Source organism: Rhinolophus ferrumequinum, chromosome 11 (genome assembly GCF_004115265.2).
Source record: "Rhinolophus ferrumequinum isolate MPI-CBG mRhiFer1 chromosome 11, mRhiFer1_v1.p, whole genome shotgun sequence".
NCBI lineage: Eukaryota > Metazoa > Chordata > Mammalia > Chiroptera > Rhinolophidae > Rhinolophus > Rhinolophus ferrumequinum.
Window position 1 is genome coordinate 87,503,209 of NC_046294.1, and position 21,045 is coordinate 87,524,253.

General features: G+C 46.1%; 1 protein-coding gene across 1 annotated transcript in view; it reads right to left on the reverse strand.

The window, feature by feature from the left end:
• Window positions 1-1,259: 1,259 nt before the first annotated feature.
• The window catches only part of SCN4B (sodium voltage-gated channel beta subunit 4), a 28,118-nt gene continuing 8,332 nt past the window's right edge, over window positions 1,260-21,045 (reverse strand). Inside the window, exons 2-5 of the mRNA XM_033121382.1 lie at window positions 13,960-14,132; window positions 12,732-12,960; window positions 10,127-10,256; window positions 1,260-5,026 (exon numbers count right to left, since the gene is read on the reverse strand). Coding sequence (XP_032977273.1) covers window positions 4,933-5,026; window positions 10,127-10,256; window positions 12,732-12,960; window positions 13,960-14,132 — 626 coding nt within the window. The 3' untranslated portion in view covers window positions 1,260-4,932. The remainder of the gene's footprint in view (window positions 5,027-10,126; window positions 10,257-12,731; window positions 12,961-13,959; window positions 14,133-21,045) is intronic.

The following is a 21,045-nucleotide window of genomic DNA, read 5'->3' on the forward strand; positions in this document are numbered from 1 at the left end:
CAGGTAGTAGATGGCCGTCAGTTGTGGCTAGTTGGCCGTCAGCTGTAACCAGTTAGCCAATTAGCCACTGATATAACTGTCGCGGCTGCATTGGTTGGTCAGTCGGTTGGTTGGCAGCAGAGAAACGGACAGCAGGTTGCAGGTCGTGTGGATCCAGCCTCCAGTGAGACTATAGTGGTATGATTCCCCTATTTATGTCTCCGTGGGTGTTCCTTTTTGGCCTAGCCATATCCTGAGTTCTTATGTGGGGAGCGGGAGCAGAGACTCCACAGGCCGCCTCACACGACAAATGGCGCTGTGAGCAGGGTCTACCGCATGACAGTTACTGTAGCTGAGGGCTGAGAAAGCGGCACTGGCAGAGACACCTACTGAAACTGAGGACCTCAGGGACCTCTACCTTCCTGGGATCCTTGATTGAGGAAGAAGTCTTTTAACAAGATCTTTTGAGTACTTAGTGTTTGAATCCCTTTGAAATGCAGTCTGAGGTGAATCCAGTGAACAGAGGGATATGGTATGTTGAGAAATTGTGGTGTGATAAAGTCCAAGAACATAAGCAGACACACACACACTCATATGTATCCCCGATTCCTTCCCAGCCTGGCCTTATGCCCAGTAGCTGGAAACTGTTCTGAATGCAAGAGTGCTTGTAACCTATGCTCAAATAATTTTAAATGGACAATATGAAATGGGCATGGGTAGAGTCAATCCTGAGGTATAAGCCTAAGCTTTCTCTTTCCCCCTCCCTCAGATAGCTTGTCCCCTTGGGACAACAAGCAAGCTGAAACGAACCAGCCAAACAAAGTCCACTGTGCCCATATGCTCCGATCAGTAAACTGTTTTGTGCTGTTCCTCTTTAAGGTTGCCCTTGTTCATTTGAAACAGATTTCACCTGGATCCAAATGTTAACCTGGGACTGGGGGGCCCGGGGAAGGAGATATGATGACATTTAATGGTACCAACATCATTACCAAGGTCAGTCTTACAGGGAGGGCCCTGGCAATGATTTCAGTATTAAATTCCCACCTTCTAACTTCTCCAGAGAAGGTATTAGCACTAATATGATTTGGATGCCTGTGAGAATGCCAGACATTCTTAGTCCTTTTACATGTATATCTCATCTAGGCAGGTAACATACACAAAGAGACTGAGGCTCAAGAAAGTAAAGAAACTCATCCCAGTTACAGCTGGAAAGTAACAAAACTGGAACCCAACTCCCGATTAGCCAAAAATAGAGACCACAGTCTATATCTATTCAACATAATTTTTATTTAATCCAAGGCAAAGCTAAATAAAATTTTACAATGCAAAATATGTTGTAAAGGCAAGACAGTCTGATCACACTCATTCTGTGCTTGAACACAAGTCAATGCTAAGAGTGGGTACAGCTGCACCTACTGGAGACACCTCAGCCTGAGGCCTCCCATGGCCTCCTGCTACAACATTTTGATCTATAGTTATATAGGAAATTGACTATGGGCATTGTTGTCATTCAAGCCAGAGGAATAAACCATGCATAAGATAGTCAAAAGCACTGCATATCAGGTGGGAGGTGGGTAGGTAGGGACTCCAACCTGGGAGAAAGTAAAGTGAAGCAAGCTATAGGATTTTCCCAAGAAGTCCCACTTCTTGCACCCCCTCCTGCTAGCACTCCGATGGTAGCTGTCTGTAACAGTGAAATGGAGTCATAAAGTTATGGACCCCAGGAGCATGACTGGTCTTCCCCTCTGTCTCTTATCCTTTCTGTGCCTCCAGGTGCTCCAACAGGTATAGCTCACTCAAGCCAGGAAAGATAGCTCCTGAAATGCACAGTCTCCCCATCTCGGGCACACTTAGCCTTTACACACACCTCCATACATCCCCTCTCTATGAACAGCCTACCCACTCCACAGTCGTGCATTTCCACGTGCACACTCTGTGCCCAATCTACACATGCACACCCTCACCTGCCACCATCTCAGGAGCATGCTCTCACACCCTCACTTCACCTCCAGTTCTGGTCAGCCAGACAGATGTGAAAAGTCTGAGCTCCATTGGCTCCTCTCCTATATCTCTATAGAATCATAGTTTCATTCTGGTTGCCTTCTACTCAGTTCCTACGTGGGGAGAAACCCAAGGCCCGGAATGCTGAAGCCCTATTTTGAGGTCAAGGATTGGGAGCTGAGAAAGACTTTGTCTTTGGTCTCACTGACTATTGTCAGCACAGCTGCATGCATCCAGGGCTCTAAGATCCACTTTGTAAATGGCTCTCTCTAGCCCACAAGTCCTGGAAACACACTTGCCAGCCCCTGGAGATCGCCTCGGAGACTGGCACACACTGAGTCTGCGTGGGAAGATGGCTTTGTCCATATACGTTCTACTGCAAATCCATGCCAGTGTTTCTCTGTGGGTATGCCAGCATTGGGACAAAACAATCTTTTGTTTTGGGGAATGAATTTAATATTCTTAGTCCCCACTCACAAAACGCCAGTGGATAATCCCAGGCATTGGAGCAATCACACGTGTCCCCTACAGTCCCAATCGCCTCTATTAAAAACCACCAACCAAAACCTGTAGACGAGAAGCTTTAAGCATCAGAGCCAAGGTTTCTAACATTACAAAGACTAAAATAATTTTAAGAAAGAGAGGTGGGGAGAGACAGAGAGAGAGAGTTATAGGGATGGGACACAGAGAAGAGGACAGCATGGACTTGGATCAATTTCACAGATTATAATACCTGGCCTCCTAGATTCCTTCACAACCCCAAAGATTTTTTAAATAAAAACTTGCCAAGCCTCACAACAGTCCTGTGAGGTAGGTAAGTATTATTACACCCATTTTATAGATGGGAAAAACTAAGACCAGAGAAGGTACATGACCCACATCTTAGTCAGCAATAGACCCAGGAGTGAAGAGGATGAAATTTTTCCTCTCCCCACTCTGTATGCCTGGGCCCGCTCTCATGTATATCTCTCCTCTGTAAGAGAAGCGCAAGACACTGCCCGACCAAACGTAGAAGCTAAGAAGGAAGAAAGCAGTTTTGCATGATGGCAACTAATAAAAAGTTTTCCAAATGGCTGGTGGCTCTGGTCTGTCTATTCCGAAAGCCAGGAAAATCTGAACCCGAGCCCAGGATGACTTCTGTGTGGAGAAGGACAAGAGGGACAGAGGCAGATCAGAGTGTGAACCTGTGAGCACGTCAGGTTCGGCAGAGGCCACAGGCCACAGCCATGGCACTCTGCAGGGGCTGCTTTTCCTCAGTCTCCCCCCAACTCCAACCTGGGGGAAGCTTGCTGCTGTTTTTTAGCAGGGAGAGTCCTGAGGTCCACATACACTCTGGAAAAGGGGGCTACTCCCCTCCCATCCCTCCCAGGGGCCCAGAGAACAGTGTCTCAGAAATTCTATGAGAGTGAGGGAGTGTGAGCAGATGGTGAAGAATCTGCATTATTACCTCTCCATGCCATCCCTCACGCCCCTTCCCAGGGAAAATACCACTACATCCCTTGTCATGGGCCCCCATGGGAGCACTTGGCAGATGTCACCAAGACTCAGTCACTGGCCAAGGGACCACTGGTGACACAACTCCAGCCCCCTGGTCTCCTGCATGACCCTGGGTGGGGGCCGTTCCTTCACCAGTGCCACACCAGAGTTCACTGCTATGTATGGGCTGGAGACAGGAGGGAAGGGATGAGCTAGAACCTGGGAGCTAAGGCATGGTCTAGCCCCACACATAGGGGTGTGCAAACCAGTTCTTGGAAAAGCAAAGGAAAACTGTTGGCATTTTCTCCCTACTCCTCCCCAACCCTGGTGGCCGGGGGGCAGAGGGGAGCACAGCTGAGCAGAAAGCAGCTGGAAAACCCAGGGGCGCTTTCATCCAAAGGAAGAGGATCCCTGAGGTGAAGGCAAGCCCTTGGCCCAGGCTTGGAGACGAGCAACCCTGAGTCAGGGGAGAAGCTGTGGTGGGGGGGCGTGGGGCGAACAAGCCAATGGGAAGATGATGCCACCTGTTGCTTCAGAAAAAGAGCAGGGCAGAGCCAGGTTTGGGAGTTCCCAGGAGTGGCAATGGTCCTGCCATACCAAGGAGAAGGGTGGCCAGCATTGGCAGGGCTAGGGTGGGCATTCCAGTGGCTGAGAAACCCAGGACACTGGTTCTCCAATATCTGTCATCCTGAAATGCTAGGGAAGGCATATGCAGCACCCCAGTGCTCCAGGAAGGCTTGAGGGACCCCTTCCCGAGCCCCTCAGGAACCCAGAGATCAGAGGAGCAGGCTCGGTGGACCAAGACTCCTTAAGACCAAGGCAGCTAGCCCTAGTTAGAAGCGTTCAGAGACTCAGAGCAGCAGGGGTTGGGGGAGCATGGGTTGTGGGCCCAAGGCAGTCAGGCACCCTGAGATGAGGGGGGAAGAGAAGTGCCTCACAAGAGAAACATGAGGGGTCAGGAATCTATCAAAATCTTTCACTGTAGGCTCCCCGCCAGCCGTCTCCCCTCCCAAGATTCTGTATACAGTCCTCTAGGCCACTCCTACCATCAAAAGGGTTAATTCTCCGCACACAGAGTCCAGTTACTTGGGCAGCCCTCACTGATCCACCAAGTCTCTCTTGAAGAGAAATCTGAAGGAAAACCAAGGTATTGCTCGTATAGGATGGGGAGACTTAAGAAGATCCACCAACCTGGGTGTTCGGGGACCAGCCCTCCACACCACCTGAGCCCCTCCTTTTCTTCCCTGAAACTTCCACAGGCCCCCTCCCCTCACCAGTTCTTATCCCTGGGGAGCCCTGGCTGGGGAGGGGGTGGGGCAGGCTGGACAAGACCCTAGTTTCTCCCTACCGAGAAAGACTACAGTTTGAGCCAAGCAGCAGATGTTTCAGGCACATGGGTTCACAGACACGGCTCAAGCATCAGTTTCATCATCAGAAAGTGAGGCTCCCTGTGGCTGCTTGGCCCCAAGCAGGGGCTCACACTTTTGTTGGTGGTTTCTCTTCCGCCTTGGAGCCCGGCAACCCATTCTCCGTATTGTCGTTTCCTGAGGAACTTACAAGGCACTCCTTCCTGGAGAGGGAGAGAGGAGAGAAGGGCACTAGCAAGAGGAAAAGCAAGAGTAACAGATAAATTGTGGAGTGGGAACAGTAGCTCCCTATGCCCAGCCCTCGCCCTGGCCTTTCATAGAACTAATGTAGCAAGAGGCCAAGTCTCCTAACCTCTCTGCCTCAGTTTCCTCATCTATATAATAGATGTAACGATGACACTTTTGTGGGATTGCTGGGAAGAGTCAAAGAACAGTGCCTGACACATAGAAAGTACACAACAAGGCTAGCTATCATCACCTAGTCATCTCAACGTGGCAGGAGGCAAGGGTACCAGGCACTGTTCCCAAGGGTCAGTGCTGGGAGGTAGCCAAACCAGGGTATTTTCCAGGCTGTGCCAACCCAGGGGAAGGGCCAGTGGGCCATAAGCTGAAGGCAAAGGGCTCCCCACGCAGGGCCCCCAGCAGGCCCTTCTCCGCTGAGCTCACTGTGACCAGAGGTAGAAGAAGGAACATGGAAGGGGCAGAGCAGGTAGAGGTTCTGCCACCGAGGATGGCAGGTGTGGGCAAAGTGGTGGGATAGGGCAGAAAGCCGCAGGAAGGAGAGATGGTTAGATGGGAAGATACCCCCTCCAGGAACATCACCACCCTGACTGCCCTGCCCTAGACATGCTCCAATTTAACGATATCCTACTTCAACAGCAGTGCCTCGCTCTCTAGGGAAGACCTGACTGCTACATCACTCCCAGCTTTCTGCTCATGAAAACTTCCAAGGCTTTTTTACAGCTGCTGTGAAACTATATCTTAGCCTCACCCTGAACTTGTATAGTCCAGTTTCAGGCCTTCAGAAAGGACTTAACATTTTGTCCTCATCAATTTCATCTTGTAGGATTTAGTCCATAGCTCCAGCCTTCTGGATCCTTCTAGATCCCAATTTTGTTCTCCAACGTGGTCACTAGGTTCCTGGAAATTTGATAAGTATATCATTCCTAGTGTAGTTCAAATCTTAATAATAATAGTGAACAAGCAGAGCCCTGTAAAATACGACTGAAGATCCCTATTCAGATGGATACACACACACACACACACACACACACACACACACACACATATACATACACCGGGGGTGCCAAAAAGATGTATACAAGTGGACACTTTGGTCAACGTTGCTCAAGCAGTAATTCACTGTAATCAGAAGTGTCTGGACGCTGATGGTAACCACTTTGAGCACCTCTTGTAATTGCAGAAGTCAAACGTGACTTGTATTCATCTTTTGTTATCAGTATATATTGAGAATTACAATTTTAATAGTTGTTTTCCTTTCTTAAAATGTGTATATATATCTTTGGCACCCTCTGTATATGTAAGGTGTGCTCAAACAAAACGGTGAATGTTTAAATAAAAAAATTTAACACGGTAAAAGACACATTGCCATTAATCCCCCTAAAAATACTCCCCCTTTCTTCAAACACACTTATCCCATCATTCTTGCCACTTTCTGAAGCAGTTCTGGAAGTCCTCTTTCGTGAGTGTCTTTAGTTACGCTGTCAAGGCTGCCTCGATGTCCTGAATCGATTCAAAACGTTTACCTTTCCTGGTTATTTTGACATTGGGGAAGAGCCAGAAGTTGCATGGTGCCAGATCCGGTGAATAAGGTGGACGAGCACACACCGTAATGTTTTTATTTGACATAAATTGCTATATACCAGAAGCAATATGTGACACGGAGCATTGTCATGATGGAGGATGGTTTATGGCACACTTGAAAAACACACCTTCTCTCAAACCATAGCTCACATCCGACTGACTGCACCAAACAAGTTGAAACTTGTCACACACTGTTACTAAGGTTCAACATTCCACTTCCTATATTGAAGATCCTGCCTTTCCATTGGATGGCACTTGGCAGCAGCATTCACCATACTTTGTGATCACAATGGAAGGTTCTATGTCACACATCACTCTGGTACTGGCAATTTCTGTTAAATAAAAACATTACAGTGTGACCTCATCCACCTTATTCAGTGGATCTGGCACCGTGCGACTTACAGGTCTTCCCCAAAATCAAAATGATTCAGGACATAGAGGCAGCCACAACAGCACAACTAAAGATAAAGAGGACTTCCAGAACTGCTTCAGAAAGTGGCAAGAACAATGGGATAAGTGTGTTCGAAGCGAGGGGGAGTATTTTGAGGGGGATTAATGGCAATGTGTTTTTACTGTAATAAATTTTTTTTAATTTAAACATTCAACATATTTTTTATCACACCTTTTATATCTATATATGGAGATTACATATACTGTGTTTCCCCAAAAATAAGACCTAGCTGGACAATCAGCTCTAATGCGTCTTTTGGAGCAAAAATTAATATAAGATCCAGTATTTATATTATATTATATTATATTATATTATATTATATTATATTATATTATATTATATTATTGTATATAAAACCCGGTCTTATGTTATAGTAAAATAAGATGAGGTCTTATATTAATTTTTGCTCCAAAAGACACCTTAGAGCTGATTGTCCAGCTAGGTCTTATTTTCGGGGAAACACGGTATATAGTATGGTCAATCCAGACAATTCCTATCCACCTAACCATCCATATTTCTTTATTGAGAACCTACTGAGTACCAGGCTCTGTGTCAAGCTAGAAGGGTGTATGATTTTACATGGTGCTTGCTCTCAGAAAACTTGCAATTTTTCAAGGAATGTGATATTAAACAAGTGACTATGATACAATTTTGTAAATGGTAGGATAGGGGTATACCAGGGAGGGACTCAACCTAGGAAGGCTCCTTCTAGGGGTCAGGGAAGGCTCTTTGAACTTGTCATTTAAGCTGAGACCAGGAAAGATGAGCAGGAAAAGAGAGAGGAGACATTCCAGGCAGAGGGAACTACACCCACATATGAATTAATGGTGAGATGTCCAACACCTTCCTTCTTCTCAGGACACCACCCCATCTCTGCTGTTAATGTAGTCTTTCCTCGCGACTCAGAGGACCCTTCTGAGGCTTCCCCAGGGCCTATCTCTTGCCTCCAGCCTCTCCCCACCCAGACCCTTTGCCCACTCTGGCCAGACCCTTCCTTCCGAAGGTCTCTGATCATGCCAGCCCCTGCAAGCCCCCACCAGCTCCCGTGCAGTCAGAAGGAAAGCCAGTTTCAGCCTGGACTCCCAGGTCCTTAAGTGCCTGTCCCCAGCCTCCTTTGCAGGCTTGTTCTCCCCTTCCTCCCTACCAGCGCCCCGCCCCCCACTCTCTCAACAAACAAAATGTCTTGTTCTCCAGACACATGCCCACTTCCCAGACTTTCTGCCTTTCCTCTCAGTGGTTCTCCCATCTGAAACACCCTTCTCTTCACCCTCCCCAAGGCTTAAATTATGTCCATCATGCAAGGCCTACAAAAAAAATCCCTTTAGCCAAAAATTATTTCCTCGTATTCCACCCTCTTCTAAATCCCTGCAGCATTCTGTCACACCTCCTTCCTGGCACTGATCCCCTCTACCTTGTATTACATTTATCTGTAATACAAGATAAAGGCAGAACGTTATTCCTTCCAGAATTTCCCACAGCACCTAGCACAGTGCCTTGCACACAGTACCTCAAAAATAGCCACCAAATGAAAGAATGAACTCTAGATATACCCCATGAATCAGCAGGGTATGGTGGCAATGAGTTAAGCTTTGAAGCCAAACAATCTAGGGTTCAAATCCCAGCTCTATCACTTACTAGCTGTGTGGCCTTGGGCAAGTCATTTAACCATTCTGAGCCTCACTTTGCTCAACTGTAAAATAAAAACTATGGATATTATATAAAAATGCCTGGAGACACATAGTAGGCATTCAATAAATGACAGGAAGTGTTATTATCTATAGCAGTCTCCTGACCCACCAGTGTCCTAGAGAAAAAATATTTAACCTGTCTTGTTTTCAATGAACCTACGATGGTGCCCAAGGATCACTATTTTCTTTTCTAAGTGCTTTTAAACCACATATTGAATACTTTGTTCTCCAATGTTGCTCACCATCAATAGTAATATTGGTTATAAAAACAAAATGCGGTCATGCTGCATGCTTCTGGCCCCTCTGAAGGCCTCCAAACCCCTCACAGCCTCTGGCTGTGATGCAAGGAGACAACCCAAGAGTTCTGCATCTCAGCCAGTGCCTGGGATGAAGTGCCCAGTGGTTCCCTGCTCCCCACCCCCAATGCCCTTAATATTCCCCCACTCCTGCCTTCAGCCTCCTTCCCCTTTTACCAGTGTAATTTCTGCTCTTCTCAGCTCATTCCCTCCTCTCAACAAAGCAGAATGAAGCGAATGGAAACAGAGTTGTTCTCCTTTCTTTCATTCATTTCCCTGCTACTGTCACCTCTCTGCTCCAGTGGAAGGCCTGCCTCATCTCCTCTTTCTTGCTAAGAACACAACTTTCAGTGTCTTTTCCCTGCTCTGGTTTTACAACAGTCCCACCTGCTGCATAGGAGCCTGCCTGTTCTGGCAATTCTGGGCCTGGGGCTTGCACCCTCTGTACCTCCTCTTCTTCCCTCCCCTTCCCCTTATGGATGTCTATTTTTATACCTGAATTTATCCTAGGCTTCCTTGGAGGCTGCATCAGCCTTTTAAAACCTTTTTATCTCCCTCATTTGAATTTTCAGAATTTCATAATAAGAGACTCCCTAGAAGGGTCTTCCCATTTTAGAGTTTCTGTACATGGAATCTTGTATTTTGTCTGATTTTTTTAAAGGCTTTTTAAATCCTTTTGTAGGACTTTAGGTTGAGGTGGCACAAGTAGAAAGAGAGAGGCTAATGGGATGGACGGGAAGAGAGTGGGATGAGGAAGAGCAAGTGGATTGCATTTATATACTCAATGAATTCAATGTATTCAACAAATGCCTATTGGGAGGTGAGGGAAGAGGGAATGAGATGGAGTAGAGGAGAGGAGGATTGTGGGGATAGGAGAGGGAGTGGTAGGATTAAGAAGACAGGCTGAGGTGAGGCGATGGCTGGAAGGAGGAAGGCTGATGGGGGCAGATGATGGTGAGACAAGAGGATTCTGGGTACACCCACGAGATGAGAATGGGTGGTCGGCTGGTGGGAGGATAGAAGTGTACTGTGAAGTCAACTCACTTTTTCTCCTGAGTCTTCTTGAGGATGAAGGTGATGAGCTTCTTGAGCAGCAGGATGAAGATGAGGAGCCCAATGACCCCGCCCACAACAGCCAGGATGATGACTGTCACTGTGTTGTCCACTTCTTCCACTGCATGGCCAGAGCAGGGAGAGAAGGGGGTGGGCAAGGAGAGCAGGAGTCAAGCACCTGGAGCCAAGCACCGTGGCAGTCTAAGGTCTACATAGCCTCCAACCCCAGCATCTGGGAAATGTCCACCGCAGGCCCCCAGCCTCCCCAGGCCTTACAGCTAGAACCAGAAGCTGGAATGTGGCGCCCACCAGGCTAAGGCACTACACAAAGAGGCCCCTTTTCCCCTCCTTCTTCCCCTCCCCACACATACCCTCCCACATATGCACACACAAGTTCTAAAATAATTCAGACTCAGAGCCCACAAGACTCAGGTTTTAGTCACGACTTCATCCCCAAATTGCCATGTGAGAATATCATTGCCTCTTTCTAGGTCTCCTTTGCCTGTGTAGAAAAAACTAACATTCTCCCTATGATATCTCTCATGTGGTGGAAGGACTTTGGAATCAGATAGTCTGGATTTTAACAACAGGATTTCAGCGGTCACTAACAAGCTGGTAACACTGAGCAACTTATTTAACCCTTTTATCCTGCTTCCTCATCTGAAAACTGAACTGACTTCTTCACTAACCTACTCCACCCATAGTCTCTCCCATCGCTCTTCAACCAACTCCATACTTCTAGTTGTTCTGACCAAAATCCGTGGAGTCATCCTTGACTCGTCTCTTTTTCTCAAACCTCACATCCAATCCGCCTGAGAATCCTGTTGGCCCTAACGTCAACAAATTCCAAATCTGACCTCTCACCACCACTCTGGCCCAATACATATCTTGCTTGGGTGTTTGTTGTAGCCTCCGAACTGGCCTCCTCACTCCATTGTCTATTCTTGGCACAGCAGCCAGAGAGCCTGTTCCAGCACTAACTCTTCGGCTCAGAGCCCTTCAGTGGCTCCCATCTCACTCAGTTTTATGGAGCTCCACACAATCTCACTTAATCTGAATCACATCTTATTACTCATCCTGCTTCAGCCACACTGGCCTCCTTATTGTTCTTCAAGCATCTGCCTCAGGGCCTTTGCACTTGCAGTTCCTTATGCCTGGACTATCTTCCCCAAAATATCCCCACAGCTTCCTCTCTCACCTCCTTCAAATGTCCTCACTCTGTGTCACCTTTTCCAGTGAGGCCTTTCCTAGTGACCCTGCTAATACCCCATCTTTCCATCCCCATTTTACTTCTGCTCCATAAGATAACCATGTTCTCTTATGCAAAGCAATTTTCTTCTTTATTTTATTTTCTACATATCTCCTCCAAACGCCAAAAGGACAAGAATTTGTCTATTTTGTTCATGTGTATCTTCATCACCTAGCACCTAGAACAATGGATGCCATGTAGTAGGTGCTTAATAAATATTTTTTGAATAGATGGATGAATGAATCTGAAAATGGAGAGGTCAGCTTGAAGAGGTATGCGAGGAGCAAAGGAGCGAAGGTAAGTGAGAGTGCCTGACTTAGTGCCTGGCACCCAGAAATGCTCCATAAATGTTGGTTCCCTTCCCTTCTCTTCCCTCCTGAAAAGGCTGAGCAGAAAGTAGGATGACATCCACACACAGAGGAAGAGGTGATGCCATATGCAGACTTGATTCGGATAACTCCAGGCTCAGAACAAGATGCCTGGTAACCTCTGGCTCTGCCCGTGGCCCAGCCAACGTTGAACTCATGGGCCTCTCCTGCTCTAGGCATTCCATGTCACCCTGGAGAGCAATGAACCCCAGGCACAAATGAAACACGGCATAATCAAGATCCTTGAACAGGTTCCCTTTCCTTGTTCTCTGCTTCTACACCTCCCTTGCTTTCCAGGCTCCTCCTTCATGAAGCCCAGCCTAACTCCTCCAGCCCCTCCCCAGCCCCCTTCAGTGTGTGGGGGTCATGTGACCACCTGGCTCCTCATTGCATGCTCCCTCACTGTCTAATTGTTCCACCTGTGTCAGATTGGAATGTTCAACTGGGATTTAAGCTCTAGATGTTGCCTATGTGTCTAAATGCTCTGCCTCTGTTTCAGTTATTTAGCTACCTCTCTTCTGTCCTACCCTGAACTGTAAATCCCTCAAGTAAGAACGTTGTGTAGCATTTATAGCACTTTTTGGTACAATACATGGCATTCAATCAACTTTTGCTAAAGGAATACAGAAGAGTAGTAATAATCAGCATGCACAGAGAGAGATTTACTCATCACGAAACCCTCCCATGGAGCTTCTCTAACTCTCACAACAACCCTAGGAGAATGCAGCCATATTACAATTTTACAGATGAGGAAAATGAGGCTGAGAGAGACTAAGCCTCTTTTATAAGCTATTCAGTGGCAGAAAAAGTGTTCAAGCTAAGTTTTGTGAGCTTCCAGATGTAACTCTAGCAACTCTTAAAAGCACAAAGTGAAAGAAAACCCCAATGTGGTCCATTTTACCATTTCATTGTAACACTGAGTTGGGTACCACCCAGTCCTTCCTACTCCACTGCCCTTGTCTCAGCCCCCACTGCATACGTTTATCGACCACTTGGAGGAAGATGGTGGCATGGTGCTGAAGATCTTTCTCCTTGGGATTCTTCACATAACAGGTGTATTTGCCCGTGTCGCTGAAATCCACGTCCTTCAGCAGAATGGAAATGTTGTTCATCTTCTCCTTAGTGGAGCCCGCCAGAGTGATGCGGTCATCATTTTTCAAATGCACCCTGGGGTCAGACTTCTCATTCTTCACAGTCCCGTTTATGAGCTGGGAGGGAGATGGAGGGAAAGGAGGCAGACAAGAGAATCAGGGTCATCAGGGGTCATGACATCACTCCAGCCCTCTCCCTGGGTGTCTGCCCTGTACTGGTCCAGGAGGAGACTGTGGTTAGAGGTGCTCCCTCCCTCTTGCTTTCCTTCCAGTATCGATAACTGCCTGTCTAACTTGAACTTTGTTTGCTTCAGGCCAAACCCATGTTTTTTTATTGAGGTCTCCCTGGGATGTAGCACAGCTCTTAGTGCTTTCTTCATAAAAGCCTTTTATAATGACTCCTGCAAATACCACACTCATTTCCCTCTGTCACTACCCCATCCTTTGCTGACATGCGTCCCCTGTCCATCTCAATTCTGGCCCTCCATCAAGACCTGGATCAATCCTGCAGCACTGTCCATCACCACTCTCTGAATTCAGCATTCAGTTATATCTAGGGTTGGTCACTCGTGGCTTCCCATATGTTAGTCTAGGATCCCCTACTAGATTGCAGAGTGAGTCTTCAATAAACACATGTTGATTGACCCATCCCCACGCACAGCCCTGTTAACGCTCCTGCAGATCTCATTCTCTTCTCAGCTTCCTTTCCCTTCTTTCCAAGTCCGGTTCCACAGCCCTTCTCCCATTTGGACTCTTCTCATTCCCTCTCTCCAAGCCTTCCAAAGGTCTTTCTCTCTCCTGTTTTTTAAATTAAATTATTATCTGTTACACAAGCAATCCAAGTTTTAGGTATTTCTTCAGACCAGACAGAGGACTCTAGCCAAGAATCCCAACAGGCCCCAAGTTCTGGTAACACGATCTAAGCATCCCTTCCACTTAGATCTTTCTATATAGGCTCTGCAAAGCATACTGGGAAAAAGGATGACAAAGGGTGAGTTCTGGGACCATCACAGTGGGGTCAGTCTAGAAGGGACCATAGTCTGGGAGGAGGCAGGGGTGAAGCGACAGGGAAGGGAGGAGGATCTGAGCTGTACTCTGCCTTCCCCCACTGCTTACAATCTTGAATGTATCACTGCCGTTGTAGGACCACCAGAAGCCAAGGTCACGGAAGCCAAAGCAGCTGGAGAAGGTGCAGGGCAGCAGGATCTCCGTGCTGTTGACAGCGTAGATGGTGTTGGCTTTTCCCACAGACACCTCCAACGACAGGGACACGGGAAGCAAGAAGAGACCTGTGTGAGGGGGCACCACCTCGCTTAATAAAACCCCTCCAGAACCTCCAGGCCAGGCCTCTGGAAGGTCACCCTCAGTGTTAACATCAGGAAGATGGTTCTCTATTTCAGTTGACACTACCTAGGCCACCCGCCATAATTATCCGTTTCTTCCTCATTGGCCTAGGCAGGATTGAATTCTGGGCCAGTTAGCAGCCCTTGTGGCAATCTAAATGACCACCAGGGGTCACCCCTACCCAAGAAAATGAGGCTCTTGCCTTGGTGTGGACGGTCCGCGTCCCCCATCCCGTGGGCGTAGTTCCTGAAAATGCTATCCCTGCCCCACCCCAAGGGAAGGCCGGGCTCCTTCGATTTGCGTGGGAATTTCCCCTAGGCTAGTGTGCGGCCTCCTTGTTACGTTTTCAGGATTGGCGAGGGCGGAGGGTGCACCGAGGGGGATCCATACGGTGAAGAAGAGAAAACTGCAGCCACAGTACCCTGCTCCTGCCCCGCGGCTGTCATCACCTAACTCTGGAGGACCCTACCGGCACCGAGGGGCGGAGAGGCAGAGGGGCACTCCCGATGGACCCTGCTTGGCCATCTGAATCCAACGCCCTTGGCCACTGAACAGAACCTGAGAACAGAATGGACAGGCCAGGGTGGAATAGGTGGTGGGTGGGTGCATAGAAATGGGGCAGGTCTCAGCACTGGGCAGCAGCGAGGGTGGAGCGCCGAAAGTAATCAGGGAGAGAAGATAAGAGGGGGAGGGCTGACGAAGACACACTGAGCAGGCAGATTCCCCACAACCCGAATGAGCGCAAGGGGGAGGTGGTGCCCAGAGGGGCTGAACCTGCTACCCCTCCTGACCTGGAGAAGCCCACCTGCCCCCCACATCTCACAGCCGCACTCCAGACCCTCACTCTGGGAAACTCCCCAGAATGCACCTCTCTCTCTCTTTCTCTCTTTCTCTCTCTCTCTCTCTCTCTCTCTCTCTCACATACACACACACACACACACACACACACACACACACGCGCGCGCGCGCGCGCGCGCGCCCCCTTCCCAGCACATCAATACTATCCCTGTGTTTTGGGCAAGAGAAAGCCATGCGTTTCCACTCATGGCCTCTGGGACCCACCTCATGAGTCCTTATAAGGGAGCCTGGCCCTTCTCCTGCCCTACAAAGTCCTTGAGAAAGCCTAATTGTACCTCAAGGTCATGGAAGGAGGGAGTTGGAATTGGATGCCACCTCTCCTTGCCCCTAGATGAATGGTACTTGGGGTCACCCCAGGTGAGAACATGAGGGCCCTACTCAGGTTCCCAGTGATCCCCAAGAATAATGCCCCTTTCCTGGTAAGCACTGCATGTGGGTAATCTCATTTCATTTTCACTTCATACCTGCAAAGCGAGTGTTACTACCCAAATTTTACAGGTGGAAAAAGTGAGGCTCAGAAGAGCGAAGTGTCTCACCCAAAGCCTCACAACTTCTAGAAGTAGTTCAACTCTGAACTGGGTCTGACTCAAGGGCTCTTGGGCAGTTGAGAGCAGCCGCCTGGCTTGTACTGCCTCCTATTTCAAAGTTTCCCTGGCACCTCTTCCTAGACTGCAGCTTCCCTCAACTATTTGGACCTCCAGAGCTAACGGATCCAGACTGATCCATTAATCCCACTGCCTTATTTTAGAGACAGGACAACTAAAGCCCCAAATGGTAGGAGACTTGGCTGAGGACTGCATTTAGTGGCTGGGCTGATTGAGAATTCCCAGAACCATTCTTATTCCCAAGACATCCAGGGTTAGTCTTTGTTTTCAAAGTCACCAACCTTGCTCTTTCTCTCAATCCTCACTCTCAAGGAAGGACCTCTTTTGTCTGACTGCATTCTTTCTTGGTGCATCATAAACCAGTTTCCTCTTGTTTTGCCTATATGAGATAATGATGCAAGGTGCACCTGAGCAATGCTTTTATTAAACAATGACAGAGAAATAGCTTCAAGAAGAGCTGGCAGCTTGCCTCCTGCTCTCAAGGATCCCCTCAGCTTCTTTATGTCCCCTTAGCTTCTGAAGGCAAAGAGGAGTGCTCTTACCTCGAAGCTCAGAAATAATACCCCATGGTCCAGGAACCAAATCATAACCCCTGCCACTGTTGATAATAGCTGATATAGTAAGTCCTCACATAACATAGTCGATAGGTTTGGTGACTTTAAGCAAAATGATGTATAATGAAACCAGTTTTACCACAGGCCAATTGATATAAACAAGAGTTCCTATGGCATCTTACCAATGTTGTCTCAAAATGATGTTGAATGGAGAGACATCAAAATGGCGGCGTGAGAAGAGCCTCTGTAAAGCTCCCCTGGAATTTACAACTAATCGAACAACAATAACTCCACAAAGGACTCCAAGCACAGCAGACAGACAAGACGAAGAGGCCCACTATTGAATTCACCGAAAGGTGGGCGAATCACCCGAGCGGGGGAGGAGGGAAGGGAGCAGTGCAGATAAGGAGCCGCGCAGGCAGGCGCAGGACGCAGACCTGGCTCAGTGCTCCGAGCTCGCTGCATCCCGGAGCTACCGCAGCTGCGGGAGAGGGAAGAACTCGGACTGCTAGGGCTCCGCTTATGGCCCACAGGGCTGAGGGGGCAGCATATAACACGGCTGAACCCAACGCTCATCACAGCAGAGACCTCAGAGAAAAGACTGAGGGAAGAAGGCTGAAGACGGTGGTTTAAGCCCTCACTGCTGAGCAGAGAACGGAAGCCGTAGGCACTGAGACTGGCCACCCCCTCCTTACCCTCCCAGAGCTCGCCCCGCCCCCTCCTGCCCGGTGCTAGAAGCGGAACAGTAGCAGTGTCAGATCAAAAGAACAGAATATTTGCTGTTCTGAGAACTGGGGACCACAGACACAGATTTGCAGCCCAACTAGTTCCGGCAAAGGGGAGGGAGCTGTGGAAGCAGGACCTGCTGTGGTGGTAGTCGCAACCATTGCTCTGGGCCACCTCTCACAACCCACCCCGCCACTGGCCCCACCTATGGGGCAGATCTCTGCAGGAGTAAACAGAACTACTGAAACATAAGGGTTTTGAATCTGGTTCAGGAAGAGCTTTGGAACTTCAAAAGCTCTCCGCATACCCACACGAACACTGCGCCCTGTGACCCAAGCGAACTATTAACAGAGGAGAAGCCCATCACTCAGGGAATCCCCCCATTGTGTGAGACGCTGGAATAGTGCAGAGAAAATATAGCACTACCGTGTGAGAGAGAAAAAAAGACTGCAGTCGAAGAGAAAATAAAACATTCTACCAACAAGTACTGGAAAACAAAAGAAAGACCTCTTCCTGTCAACCAGTTGCAGAGGCCACTCCTGTAGATGTCCTGGAAGAGAAATAATAAATCATTAATTGCCATGAATAACCAAGTCAAAAATCATTAATTGCCATGAATAACCAAGTCAATAAGACAGCTCAGAAAGAAAGTAAAAAGTATCCAGCAAAGGAACTTAAAGATATGGAAATATGTGACTTAAATGACAGAGAATTCAAGATTGCAGTTCTGAAAAAACTCAATGAGATGCAAGAAAACACAGAAAGGCGGTTTAATGAACTCAGAAACACAATCAAAGAACAACACGAACATTTTACGAAAGAGATGGAAATTTTACAAAAGAACCAAATAGAATTTCTCGAGATTATGAACTCAGTAGAAGAAATGAAGAATGAAATAACCAGCTTAGGTAGTAGAGTTGACCAGATGGAGGAAAGAATCAGTGACATTGAAGATAGAAACCTGGAAATTACACAGATGGAAGAAGAAAGAGACTTGAGAATTAAAAGAAATGAAAGAACTCTACAAGAACTTTCTGACTCCATCAGAAAGAACAATATAAGAATAATGGGCATACCAGAAGGAGAAGAAAGACAGAAGGGAACAGAAAATATATTCAAACAAATCGTCAGTGAGAAATTCTCAAACTTGTGGACAGAACTGGATCCTCGAATCCAAGAAGCAAATAGAACACCTAATTACCTCAATCCCAACAGGCCTTCTCCAAGCCACATTGTATTGAAGCTGTCTAAAATCAACGACAAAGAAAGAATCCTCAAGGCAGCCAGGGAAAAGAAGACGGTAACCTACAAAGGAAAGCCCATTACATTATCGTCAGATTTTTCAGCAGAAACTCTACAAGCCAGGAGAGAGTGGAACCAAATATTCAAACTATTGAAAGAGAGAAATTATGAGCCAAGAATAATATATCCAGCAAAGATATCCTTTACATATGAAGGAGGAATAAAGACCTTTCCAGACATACAGAAGCTGAGGGAATATTCTAATACACAACCTGCACTACAAGAAATACTAAAGGAGGCTATTCGACCACCATCAACAGGGACAATTTGTGGCACCCAAAACGTAAAAAGGGGGAGAGTAAAGGCCTGAACCGGAACATGGGAATGGAGAAAGTAAGCGTGCTGAAGAAAATGGAATACTCTAAATATCAAACTTTCTTTTACATAAACTTAAGGGTAACCACTCAAAAAAAAAATCCAGAACTGAAATATATACTCTAATAAAAGAAGAAACAGAGGGAAACATCATAGAATACCACCACACAGAAATAATACACAACAACAAAAAGGCAAAGAAACAATGGAGACACAGCCTTACCAGAAAACTAAAGATAGAATGACAGGAAATCCTCACATATCAATAATCATCCTAAATGTAAATGGACTGAACTCACCAATAAAAAGGCACAGAATAGCAGATTGGATCAAAAAACTAAATGCAACCATATGCTGTCTCCAAGAGACACATCTCAGCTACAAGGACAAGCATAGACTCACAGTGAAAGGGTGGAAATTGATACTCCAAGCAAATGGTACCCAGAGAAAATCAGGTGTAGCCATAATAATATGAGATGAAACAGACTTCAGGGTGAAAAAGATAACAAGAGACAAAGATGGACATTTCATAATGGTAAAGGGGACTATACAACAAGAAGACATAACAGTCATCAATATTTATGCCTCCAATCAGGGAGCACCGAAATATACCAAGAAATTACTAACAGAACTAAAGGGGGAAATTCACCAAAACACAATTATACTAGGGGACTTAAATACATCATTGACAGCTATGGATAGATCATCCAAACAGAAAATAAATAACAAAATAGCAGCCCTAAATGGCACATTAGATGAAATGGACATAATTGACATATATAGAGCACTTCATCCTAAAACATCAGACTATACATTTTTTTCTAATGTACGTAGAACATTCTCAAGGACAGACCATATATTGGTACATAAAATCAGCCTCAGCAAATTTAAGAAGATTGAAATCATACCAAGCATACTCTCTGATCACAAGGCTTTGAAATTGGATATAAACTGCAAAAAGAAAGCTGGAAAAAACACAAATACACGGAGATTAAACAACATACTTTTAAAGAACGACTGGGTCAAAGAAGAAATTAGAGGAGAGATCAAAAGATACATAGAAACAAATGACAATGAAAATACATCCTACCAAAATTTTTGGTAGGCAGCGAAAGCAGTTTTAAGAGGGAAATTTATATCATTACAGGCCTATCTCAAGAAACAAGAAAAATCCCAAATAAATAACCTCATGTTACACCTTAAAGAACTAGAAAAAGAAGAACAAGTGAAACCCCAGGTCAGCAGAAGAAAGGAAATAACAAAAATCAGAGCAGAACTAAATGAAATAGAGAACAAAAAGACAATAGAAAAAATTAATGTCACAAAGAGCTAGTTCTTTGAAAAGATTAACAAAATTGACAAACCCTTGGCTAGACGCACTAAAATGAAAAGAGAGAAGACACTAATTAACAAAATCAGAAATGAAAAAGGGGAAGTTATCACGGACACCACAGAAATACAAAGGATCATCCAAGAATACTGTGAAGGACTATATGCCACCAAATTCGATAATCTAGAAGAAATGGACAAGTTCTTAGAAACATATAGCCTTCCTAGGCTGAACCATGAAGAACTGGAAAATCTAAACAGACCGATCACCAGTAACAAAATTGAATCAGTCATCCAAAACCTTCCCAAAATGTCCAGGACCAGATGGCTTCACTAGTGAATTCTACCAAACCTTCAAAGAGGATCTAATACCAATGCTGCTCAAACTCTTCCAAAAATTTGAAGAAGAGACTGTACTCCCTAACTCATTTTATGAAGCCAACATTACCCTGATACCAAAACCTGGTAAGGAAAACCCAAAAAAAGAAAACTACAGACCAATATCTCTGATGAATACAGATGCAAAAATCCTAAACAAAATTCTAGCAAATCGAATACAACAATGCATTAAAAAGATTATTCATCACGACCAAGTGAGGTTCGTCCCCGGGGCACAAGGATGGTTCAACATCCACAAATCCATCAATGTGATACATCACATAAACAAAATAAAGGACAAAAATCATATGATCATATCAATTGATGCAGAAAAAGCATTTGACAAGATACAACATCCATTTATGATTAAAACACTTAATAAAATAGGTATAGAAGGAAAATACCTTAACATAATACAGGCCATATATGACAAGCCCTCAGCTAATCTCATACTTAATGGTGAAAAACTGAAGCCCTTTGCTCTACGTTCAGAAACACGACAGAGCTGTCCCCTATCACCTCTGCTATTCAACGTAGTGTTGGAAGTCCTTGCCAGAGCAATCAGGCAAGAGAAAGAAATAAAAGGCATCCAAATCGGGAACAAAGAAGTTAAATTATCACTCTTTGCAGATGACATGATGCTATATATAGAAAACCCTAAAGACTCCACCAAAAAGCTATTAGAAACAATCAACAAATACAGTGAAGTTGCTGGCTACAAAATCAACGTACAAAAGTCCATTGCATTCCTATATACTGACAATGAAATCTCAGACAAAGAAATACAAAAA